Here is a 12,020-nt window from a genome sequence, read left to right as displayed (position 1 = left end):
AGTCAAGGGTCCACTGTATTTCCTGGACATCACTGGAATGATTCTAAGAGTTTGAGGGATTAAATGATTGTGAGAGATACAGGTCTCGTGGGGGTATTATACATGGCAAGCTTTGTGGGTCTTTGGAGGAACTTGGGGAAATCAGAATTTCGAGTACTGTTGCTTAGCATGGCACCTTAACAAGGGTGGGAAGGATTTGTTATCCTTGAATTTAGAAAAATGATTAAAGGAATTGAGGGATAGAAATTATCCTAATGAACTTCTGCCTAAACCATAGTGTCATAAGTTAGTCTATGACTAAATCATATTTGAGATTCTAAAATATCAGAAATGAGCTAAATTACTAAACAAAATCAAGCCAGTATTTTTAGTCCTCCCAGATGTGAAATATTGGAGACATTTAATTAAGATTCCATACTCATAATACAAGACTTTAGAGCTACAGGGATGTATCCATTACTTTGAGCTGCACCTTCTCCCTGAGGTCAGTACAGGCAATGAAACTGAGACCTACTAGGCAGAGGGGGGATGGCAAGAGATCTTACTCTAGTAGTGTTCGTACCATATCATTTGTAGCCTCAGCTAAGCTAATGGAACTCGAGACTTCTGTTGGCCGTCACAGAACTGTACTGAGGAGAATGCTGGTCTCTGTTCTGGCAATCACCAAAGCTATCGCTTTCTGCAAATCTCATTTCCTGTGCTAACCTGTTGCAGGGACCACCAAGACCATGGAAAAAGAGGTGGCTGTGGCTGAGGAGGCACTAGATGAGGAGGTGGAGATGAGTGAGTAGATTAGGCTTCCTTTTTTTTTCTTCCCAGCATTTGATGTTTTGAAACATGGTTGTTTAGCTCTCAAAAGGATCATTGTTAAACACTAGTTAACTTCTGATACATAACCATATTCCCTGAGTATCATTCCTAAAGAGTCAACAAAACTAGCTCTCTGTCATAGTCTGACTCAGGTCCGTATTGGTCCAGGGCATCAAGAAAGCAGTATTTCAAAATGCCCAGTCTAAAGTTGACAGTCTGATGAAAAAGGTATATTCATGTTTGTTTTCTATGGACTAAAACTGAGTTGACAGGGACCATATCTATTCCCTTACTTTAGAGATGGTGCTGTAATTGAGTTCCAGATGTGGTGACTGACTAGTCCACATAAAGAATAATTTCTAGAACGAGGTATTCAGTCCTACTTCAATACTCTTTCCCTCATTTTGTTTTGAATTTTATAGGTTTAGTTTCTGTGATAAATTACTGTAGAGAAAAAGATGCTTATTCTTAACCCAACAAAACTGCTTTCTAACTGTCCACATTTCATTCAAGAAATAGGGAACTACTTTCATTGCAAGCACTAATAAAAACAAATTGCTTATTGTATTATAGGATCATAACACTAATCCCCTACTCTGACCTTAGTTTTTGATCTACCATGAGGAAGTTTTTCTTGAGGTATAAGAAAATAATAGCTATTTATATTTTATGATTTCAAGCCTAATGTCTAGTCCCCTAATATGTATAGTTATAGACCTACAGATTACTAATATCTCCATATTTTTGACAATGTGTGGTTAAATTACAGAACCTTTGGAAACTACACAATAGAAAATAGAAAATAAGAACAGCAATAATTTACTAATGCTTCTATGTGTTCCAACACCACAGTTTGAAATATAATTTCATAAAGTTTTAGTTTTTACCTGGATAATCTTATTTTTTCTTATTAATCATGCTTTTAATATTTTGGCTATGTGTCCTATCTTTTTCAATTTCATGTAAGACCTACATATTTTAGCATGTTCTGCCAGCTTGACTACCCAGTGGGGTATGCACTGGGTGGCTTATACCACTGGTGGTACAAACCGATCTAAATGCTTTCATCAGTGTTTTACTAATAAAAAGGCACTCAGCTGGACAGTCATGTATGTACTACCAGTGATTCACCTGGAAGCTAGACATAGGAATTACAGCCCCGTCTTGAGTATATTAAAAGATTCAAATGTTACAAAAGTACATAAAGTGAATTTTTCATCCTCTCCATTCCCTTACCCAATCTAGCTATTTATTTATTTTTGGTACCAGGTATTGGACTCAGGCCCTTCCTCTTTCAAGGCAGGTGGCAGAACCACTGAGCTAAATCCTCAGCCCACTCTGGCTATTTAGAAATACATACCAGTATTAACATTTTTGGTTCCTAGTCTATAGACTTGAGGCATAAAGTACATTGTTTGTTTTTCTAGGATAGGATTATATCATACACATTTTTTGCATATTTGCATTTTTGTATTTGTACTTTATTCAAAAGTTGCATAATATTATGCAGTTGCTTTCCTTCACCTTTTTAATCCAACAAATACATGCTTATGTGCAAGGAAATGTGCTAGACTCTGGGCATGTGATGAACTATGGATGTAGCCTCTACCAAGCCTGTCATTTCTTTAGAACTAATGAGCTTGTGGTATTTACTGTAAATGAAAAATACACTGTTGAGAATATATGAAAGGAAGAACTATTCTAGCATTGAGGTTCAGAGAAGGCATCCCTGAAAGTGTCTTTTAAAGGAAGATGTAAAAGAAAATTCAGATTTAACTAGGGAAAGCTAAAACTGTATTTTCATCCTACTTGTATATTTGGGAATTTTTAAAAAGAGATTCAGGCTTTTTGCTTTATTACTAATTTGCTATTTCCATTAATCCATTTATATAAAATGGATTATTTTGATCTGTTTAGATTTGTTTTGGAGCCCTCCGTTGTCACCATTATTGCCATCTCTGCTATTTATCTGAATGAGGCTGTTCTCCATGCATGTGATCTTTTTCTCTGTTCAGAAAAAGTATAAAACTATTTCTGTGTAAGTCAAACTTTATATCACATTTTTAACTTTTAACAGCTTCTAATCCAAGTTTTTAAACATACAGGAATACTTTTGCTTGGCTTACATTTATTTAAAATCTGAGATTTGATTTCAGCCTATATTTTGGTTCCTTATTTCAGGTCCAGTATTCTTAATAATGCAATTAATTGATTTTGTTTTGGTGTGTGTGTGTGTGTGTGTGTGTGTGTGTGTGTTACCCCTCTCCATTCTAACTGGCTTAGGTGCTGGAACAGAATACAAAATTCGAATAAAGGAAAAATTTCACATTTTGGATCAGAACTCTTTGCTCAGAGAACCTTCAGATTTCCTCCATGGACTTTCTGAAGAACACCAAAAACTGCTGGAACATTTGTTTGATGTGGAAGTCGAAAGTGGTCAGCAGATCCATACAGTGGTGCTTCAGGGACCTGCTGGAGTTGGGAAAACGGCATTGATGAGAAAGGCAATGTTAGACTGGGCTGAGGGAAATCTCTTTCAGCACAAGTTTACCTATGTCTTTTATCTCGGTGGGAAAGAAATTAGCCAGATGAAGGAGAAAAGCTTTGCTCAGTTGATATCAAAGGACTGGCCTAGCACTGAAATCCCCATTGAAAGGATCCTCTCCCAGCCAAATAAACTCCTTTTTATTATTGATAGTTTTGATGAACTTAACTTTGCCTTTGAGGAACCTGAATTTGCACTCACTGGTGACTGGACCCAGGTACAACCTGTGTCCTTCCTCTTAAGTAGTTTGCTGAGGAAAGTGATGCTCCCTGCATCATCCTTGTTGGTGACGGTGAGGCACACAGCTTCTAAAAGACTAAAGGGTTTGTTGAATCGGCGTTTGTTGAAGAGTCAGCTTTATGTAGACCTACAAGGAATGTCCAAGGATGCAAGAAAGGAGTATATTTATCAGTTTTTTGAAGATAGGATCTCGGCCACGAATGCATTTAATTCACTAAGCAGCAATGAGGTGCTTTTTGATATGTGCTGTGTCCCCCTAGTGTGCCAGCTCATCTGTGCTTGTCTGAAGCAGCAAATGGAGAAGAATGATGACATCACGGGGACATGCCAAACAACTACAGCTATGTTCACTTGCTGTATCTCTAGCTTATTCTTACCAGCAGATGAATACTTTGCTAATCTACCCAATGAAACCCAACTGAGAAGCCTATGCTACTTAGCTGCCAAAGGAGTGTGGGCTATGACACATGTGCTTTACCGGAAGGATTTCAGAAAGTATGGGTTCACCACTTGTGATACCTCAGTTTTCCTGGATACTAATATTATTCAAAAGGAAGCAGAGTATGACAACTGTTATGTATTCACCCACCTACATATTCAGGAGTTTTTTGGAGCTATGTACTATCTGCTGAAAAGTGATTTGGAACACAAAGAGCATTCCTCCAAGACTTTTGAAGATTTGAACCTGTTACTTGAAAGTAGAAGTGATCAAGACCCCCATTTAACACAGCTAAAATACTTTTTGTTTGGTCTTTTAAATGAAGACCTAGTAAAACAACTGGAGGAAACTTTCAAATGTAAAATGTCGCTGAAGATAAAATGGGAGGTACTTCAGTGGGTGAAAGTACTAGGAAGCCGTGACACTTTTCCACCGTGGCTAGTATTTATGGACTTGTTTCATTATCTGTATGAGTCTCAAGATGAAGCATTTATAGCCAAGGCAATGGGAAATTTCTCAAAAATTATTGTTAATATGTCAAGGGAAATCGATTTGCTTGTATCTTCATTCTGCCTTAAGCACTGCCGATGTTTGCAGACCCTTAAACTGGCTCTTATGATGGTAAACTCAAGCTCTGCAGCTGAATACAGGTAAGTGTATTTTGTCACTTCTCTGGGCATGCCCTATGAGAAAGAAAATGATTTTGTCAGGGAGGAATTACTTAGCTGGGGACCTAGGGTGGGATAACCCTTGAGAGTTGTTCAACCTTGTAGCATTGAGGCCATGTATTTAAAATCCTTATTGACCAGTTATGGCTGATAAGAATTGGAAAACATAGTTTTCTAGGCCAGAGGGTAATTTAAAAAAAGGATGGGGATGAAAGTTCTCAGCTGTCTGCATTCCCAGCAACTCGGGGGAATTAACCTTTAATCCTTAAAGGATGCAGTACATGGTAGTGCAAACTTGCATCTATTAGGGTATGTTTAAATTTTGCATTCATTAAGGTACAAACAGTGACTCAAAACTTATAAATTTAAGAACAGAAATTTTTTTTGTTGAAGCTAGTATACATGTGTCATCTATTTGTCCTGTGTCCTCTTGTAACCCATTAACCTAGGTTAAGACCTCATTGTATAGAGCATGGTTTTGTAATTCATGAATTACAGCATGTAATTTATGAATAGTCTCAGCATATAATGTCTGTCTAAAGACTGTCAGAGGTTAGTAGGGAAAAAGTATGTGATGAATGAATATTTTTGAAAGAATGGATTTTAAGTATACTTTATTGCTTTTACCTTATCCTCTTCCTCAAGTTGGCCTTTCTGATTCTACCCTATCTAAAAGAGTTCAAAATTCTTCAGAGGAATTCAATTCCAGATTTAACTAAAATTAATTCATGACTTACTATGTTATATAATTAGTGAACGAGATACACATTTATCCGACTTAATTCTGATGACCACAGAATTACATATCTCATACATAAAATTATCATTTATTTTTAAGATTCCAAAATTGAGGTTTAGAGAAATTTACCAAGAAAATAAGTATATAATTCTTGATTAAAGCACACATCATGTAATAGTTAACACTGGCTGAGTGTTTATCACATACCTAATAGTCTAAGTTCTTTGAGTCTCCTACTAGGCAATCCCTTTCTATTTTACTTTTGGAAAAATAATAAAGGGATGTAACTCGACTTGATTTACAATTGTAAATCCTTGATGTTTTTTTCCAATTTTGCCCAAGCTGTTCCATTAGAGTTGCAGAAGCCTCTCTCATATAAATTTCCTTGCTCTCTGAACTGTGGGAACAGAAATGCATAGGCTGGCATGCTCTGACCTGAGAATTGTAATTTCCTTCAGTCGGTTTTTTAAACTTCCTAGTTCTATTTAAAGATGATGTGATTGAATGCAGGGTGTTAAAATGCCTTTTATGCCTAACGATGTTGGGAAGGTAGCCTGGCCACTAGATTGTCAAGCCTTCACTTACGTTGGAGTTAATACTATTTAGCACAAAATGTCTCTGAGAACCCACTTGTTAAATTCATTGTAGGTGACCTCAGTCTGTTCTAAAACATTGTAATTTTTTTCTATTTCACAATTTGTATTTATATTATGTATATGTATATAGTATTTGTATATAGGCAGCACTTGAATGTTGTGTGTAACTTGATTTTATACACTTAAGATCCCAAATGATAGAGAAACCACTCTAAAGTGTCATTAATTTCATTTAAGCCATGAGAAGCAGCAGTGATTGAGTAGCTACTATGTATAAGGAAACATGTTAGATTTTTTAACGTTTTAATATGAGAGCTACCAATTGTTAGAGGCATTTTACAATATGAGATACTTGGTAAGCATTTCCTGTGGACAGCCCTTTTAAGTGCAGTTGTCAGCAGGCCAGACTGGGGTAAGAAATATTTTTATTTTCTAAGATAGAGAAGCTGAAACACACATTGATTAGTAAATTTGTCAGTTTGTGCCATTTAGTGAATAGCAGATCTGTGTTGGGACTCAGGGATACTCTGTTCTAGAGCTTATGTTTATTAGCTATCCTTTTTGTTATAATGAATCTGTTGATAATGTACCCAATAATTCATAACAGCAGTTAAAGTTCAGTATTTTGTGTCTCCACTAAACTTGACTATAAAATACTTCCATTTTACAGATGAAAACTGGGCTCATAGAATTGATGTGACTTCCTTAAAATAATATGGCTAGTAGCTAAGTAATAAAACATCAATTCAAAACTTGTGATTTTTAGTCTGTACCACATTACACTTAATGTCTATCTACTAATCCTAAACTTTGTGTTCCATAGTATTTATCTTAATATTTGGCTATTTGACACCTCAGCTATTTGAAAATCTTGTTCCTTCTGAGTCTTTCCCTTTCAAGGAAGTCTGTAGTTTTAGTTTTGTGTGTTAAGGGACCAGACAGGAGATTGGGAGGGGTTTGGGCAAATAAAGCCTCTGAAATCCCCAAAGAAAATGTCCTGGTGCACTGTTAATGGAACAGCTGCATTGAATGTTCTTAACATTTCCAAAGACCATTTACTTTTACCCCAAGTACCACGTTTTGAGAGTTGTCTGGGTTGAAATAAATTGTTTTTTCTTTTCTTTTCTGATTATATAGGAAAATGGGTGGTTTTTCCATTACTCATTGCTGGCAAAATCTCTTTTCTGTGCTTAATACAAACGAACACTTGACAGAACTTGACTTGAGCCATAGCAACTTTGATGAGTTAATGATGAAGAATTTTTGTCAAGAACTAAGGCATCCAAACTGTAAACTACAAAAACTCCTGTAAGTCTGATGTGAAAAAATTGAATGACATTTATTCTGACTTTTCTTCTACCTTCCGCTCAATACTGGTCAGGGGAAACCAACAGTAAATATATATAGTCAGTGCAATACATAACATTTTGGTCAAGGACAGCTGACCGTTATCCCACAAGGTTATATCACAGTGACCTGAGAGCCATAGCCTACATTTGAACAATGACAAATCACCTGTTGACACATTGTGCAAATCATATCCTCCTCATTGAGTGATGCATGACTGTACTTAAAATCCACCATGTAAAATACTCTAAGAACATGAATAGTGGTAATATCTGAAGATCTGAAGTACAGCTAACTCATTCTGGAAAAGATTCCAGGGTATAATAGTTATTGACATGGGGTTTTAAGGCTTGGTTAGGAATTTTTTTAGAGGAATAAAGGGTACAGAGCTAAGATATTCTAGGCAGATCCACAAAGCACTTTCAAAGACATGTTCTGGAACTTTTCTTGATGTGATTTTTCTTCTGGGAAATAATGTATAGATAGTAAGTGTGCATTTAATGACATGTAATTGGCACCCAAAACAATATTTTTATCAATTTCCTGTACCCCTTTCTCTTCAGTCCTATCATGCTACCCAATCCCAGAGGTAATCATGTTCTGATCTTTCACCACAACTCGGCTTCTTCGAAGTCACTTAGGTTTGTTATTAGTTACCTGAGGTTTTTTCCAATTTTTAGCTATTATGAATATGGCTCCTTTCAACGTAAAAAGGAATATTCAAAGCGATGTATATTTTAAATTAGCCAGCTGAATTCGTACCACAATTTTGTTTGTAACATCCAAACATCAGGAGGGAACCAATGAAGCATATTTATACCTCCTGTCAGGCCTGATCTGGGAGATCACATCAGTGTTATAGAGCTTCTGTTTGATTTACAATGTCTTGTGCTGCCAGAAGCGGGGTGTTGTGTGGTGGTCTTTTTGTGGTTGTGGACTCCTCTGCAGTGCTGCCTTAAGCTTTAAGCCCTTTGCTTTAGCTTCAGCTTTGGGAGAGGCAGAAACATCTTTTACTTTAACCTCCATCTTGGTGAAAAGATTTAGTCTTTTTTGTGACATATGTTCATCTTTTGGGCTATTATATAGGGATTGAATTGCTAGTTCATAAATATATTTCATTTACGATATAACCAAACAGTTCAAGGTGATTGTCCCATTTTATAGTACCAGTAGCAGTTTGTGAAGATTCCAGCTGCTCTTCATGCTTACCAATATTTGTTGTTGTCTTTTCAAATTTTATCTTAATTTGATTCAGGATACTCTTTTAACTTGTCCTTGTTTGTAAGTCTCTTGCTGTTTCTGTTGGCTCTGCTAGGAGATGGAACTGATTTTATTTTCCTGTTTTTTTTTTAAGCTTTCCTCTGTTTTTAATCATATACCCAAGGTCCATTTGATACTTACTGCTGAAAAAAATTATAGGTTATTTGGTTTTTTTCCCTGAAAAAAAATTTTTTTTGCCATTTCTTTATTTTTGGTACTGAGGATCAAATTCAGGACCTTGTGCTTGCAAGGCAGGCACAGCACTGCTGAGCTAAATCCCTGGCTATTGTTTCATCATTGAAGATACAGGTTCCTCAGAATCTCATACTTTTGGTGAGTTCTTATCTTAGATTTAAGCAACCAGAGTAGGTCTGGTCTTGAAGACAGATAGGTGAGGCAACTGTGTATGTCATAATTAAGGGGTTCCTGGCCTGGAAGTCATTTTCATTCATCCCTAGACATCTCTCCTACATTGTCCTTTCATTGTCATCAGTCCAAATCTTAATTCCCTCTTTTGAGATAGTGTTTCTCAGACTGATGAAACCATGGTGACTACAGTCTTTGCCTCTTGCATCTGGCCTCAGGTCTTTTTTCCTAACAAGTGAGACAGGGCTTTCGGTTGGTTTACTTAGTACCTTAGGCACTTTTATAGAATGAGAAGGGGGAGTGATTGGTAATAAAAGCTCTTCTCATGAGTTCTTGGCTGGGAATAGAGGGAATGGTAGAAGAGGAACAGAAGTAGGCAGAAGACAGAAGAAGGTAGTATTGTAAAGAGAGCATTTGAATAGTTGGCAGTGTGAATAGACTGCATTTGGAGCCAGCAGAGGCACTATAGAAGAATCAGACATAGCTGATGTTGACAGAGTTGAGATATAAATTGGAAGAAATACTTCAATATTTAACTTTATATTTTGCTTTGGACAGGCTCTGTACATCTAACATTTGCTCATAAAATGACATGTTTTACAACAATGCTTTTTCGCTAGTGATGCATATAAAATAGTCGATGTTAACTGTCAACTTGCATTATTTAAAGAATGACTATTAATGTAATCAGTGTTTGGATGGGTCTGATAATTTTGGTGGTTATTCTTAAAATTGAGTTCAGAGGTTCCTTTGTTTCTAGATGTTACTACTTTTTTTCCTTTAAGGAAAGTTAAGGGTGTCAGAATATAAATAGAAATCAGTTGTAACTATGCTATTTTTCTATGCAATAACCTGAAATTAAGCTTTGTTACCTGACCTTGGAAATGAGAAACTAGAGCCAGATAAAATATGAAAGTGGGAGAATACTCATAGAATATCCAAGATTTAGATGTAAAAATAAAAGGATGCTATAGCCAGGGAAAAGGATGTTTTATTTTGTTTTAATTCTTCAATTTTTTTCTTCTTAAGGTTGAGGTTTGTTTGTTTCCCTCCTGGCTATCAAGGTATCTTTAGTTTCTTGATTCATCAGCAGAATCTGATGTATCTTGACCTTAAAGGGAGTAAAATAGAGGCTAATGAAATAAGATCATTATGTGAAGCCTTGAAATATCCAGAATGTAAACTACAAAATCTGAGGTAAGTCTTGAGTCTTTTATTGTAAATGAGATTTTTGTCTGTCCAATAGACCATTGCAGCTTGGACTTGGTGTCCTTATAGCTAGTTTAAATCTTTTATGATACGGGGTCACAGGGATCAGTAAAGCTGGGCTGACTTCCTTCTGATAGGTCTTCTGGCTCCTCCCATCCACCACTGAAGACCTCTCCATATAGTTCTGTGCCTCCATCTCCTGAATCTGGAAAAAACAAGAGCAGAGTAAAAACTTACAAACATTCAACATTTCTTATATATCATTGCTGGGATATATATGTATTGTGTCTCTTTAGATGTTCATTGAAATGGACACATTGATACAGGACAGTGCTGGGGCAGGGTCCATTTTTTTTGATTTTTGATAGTGATCTTTCTCAAATTATAACTGCAACTTGGTAAAAAGCCAGAAGGTTGAGAAAGAACAGTGTGACAACTGTTAACTGCCAAGGTACTTGCCTGCTACAAATTCTTCTCAGTGATTGCCCTCTGGTTGATTTTTTTTTTTTTTTTGGTACTGGTGATCGAACTCGGGTCCTTGCTCTTGCAAGGCAGTCCACCGAACCACTGAGCTAAATCCCTGGCCGATTTTCTTTTTCTGAGATGACAGACTTAGCAGTCATACTTGGTCCTTACATTGTGTGACAGATTTTAAACAAAGATCCTATTTTCCATTGAGAATCAGTTAAATCAGTTTCTCACAAAACAAAAAGAGGTTAAAATAGGTTTTATCTTAGAAGTTTTTAAGTTCCTGGACTCGGTTCAGGGGTCCAAGAATAAACCTGTATGTGTCAAAGGACAAGGTGGGTCTTACTTGTGGGAAACAGGTTACAATTCGGGAGTAGGAGAAATACAGTAAGTGAAATCTGAAACAAGACCTTTTCAAAGTAGGTAGGGCTGGGGATTTAGCTCAGTGATCCCGCCACCTGCCTTGCAAGCACAAGGACCTGATTTCGATCCCTAGTACTCGCCCCCCAAAAAGGCAGATGCATTTGGTGATAAGATGTATAAGATGTGATCAGTTTTTTTTTGTTTTTTTTTTTTTTTTTTTTTTTTTTTTTTTTTACAAGATGAAATTTACTTGACACCAATCATGTTTGCAGAGGTTTTGGATAATTTTTGAAAACAGACTGAGTGCACTTGTTAGTGGGCCAGGTTAGAGTAGTTTTGTCAAATAGTTTTAAATATTTTGAGGAATTTTCTGTAACATGCACTTCTGGCCTGAGATCCAGGTGAGAAAGGACTGTTTTTATATCTTCCAAAGAAAACATATTAGTTGCCAAGTCCTAGAAATTCAGCTTGATTTCATTGATCCCTGTAGCTTTGTATCTAAAGTAGTAGTTATCCTCCCGATGACATTATCTAACCCAATTACTTCCCAAAGAATGCAACTCTAAGAATATGGATTCAAAGAAGTAACACATAAATTTCCCTGCACTTAATAACTCATAATGGCAATTAAACATTAACATGTGTTTTGGAGGGGACAAATTGTATTCAAACCATAAACACAGTACTTTATGCATAAAGATGAAGGTAACAGTGGCCTTTTTTCCTGATAAGACAGCAGTTCCATATGTGTCAAGTTTAGAAATTTATAAATATTTGGATGAGTGACACATTATTAAATGACAAAGTTATAAACTTAATAGTTAAGGGTGGTTTTTACAAGACATAAGCAACAATTTCTAAAATACAGGTATGATTTAGTTATAATACAAACAATCTTATAAATTATTTTCTGACTTGTAATGCTGTATATATTGCAGTTGCAAAAGAGAATTATTATTATTTTTTTTTT

General features: G+C 36.1%; 1 protein-coding gene across 5 annotated transcripts in view; it reads left to right on the top strand.

Moving 5' to 3' along the window:
* Positions 1-12,020, top strand: part of Nlrp14 (NLR family pyrin domain containing 14) — a 48,966-nt gene that overhangs the window by 24,751 nt on the left and 12,195 nt on the right. For all 5 annotated transcript variants that reach the window (XM_033764173.1, XM_033764172.1, XM_033764170.1 and 2 more), the window contains 4 exons: positions 715-783; positions 3,094-4,684; positions 7,175-7,345; positions 10,040-10,207. In XM_033764173.1, the coding sequence (XP_033620064.1) occupies positions 729-783; positions 3,094-4,684; positions 7,175-7,345; positions 10,040-10,207 (1,985 nt within the window). In that variant the 5' untranslated portion in view covers positions 715-728. The remainder of the gene's footprint in view (positions 1-714; positions 784-3,093; positions 4,685-7,174; positions 7,346-10,039; positions 10,208-12,020) is intronic.

The sequence above is a fragment of the Fukomys damarensis genome, unplaced genomic scaffold (genome assembly GCF_012274545.1).
Source record: "Fukomys damarensis isolate Sample0158 unplaced genomic scaffold, DMR_v1.0_HiC HiC_scaffold_16, whole genome shotgun sequence".
In the NCBI taxonomy this organism is placed as follows: domain Eukaryota; kingdom Metazoa; phylum Chordata; class Mammalia; order Rodentia; family Bathyergidae; genus Fukomys; species Fukomys damarensis.
The sequence above is the reverse complement of the archived record's forward strand: the minus strand, read 5'-3'. Positions and strand labels throughout refer to the sequence as shown.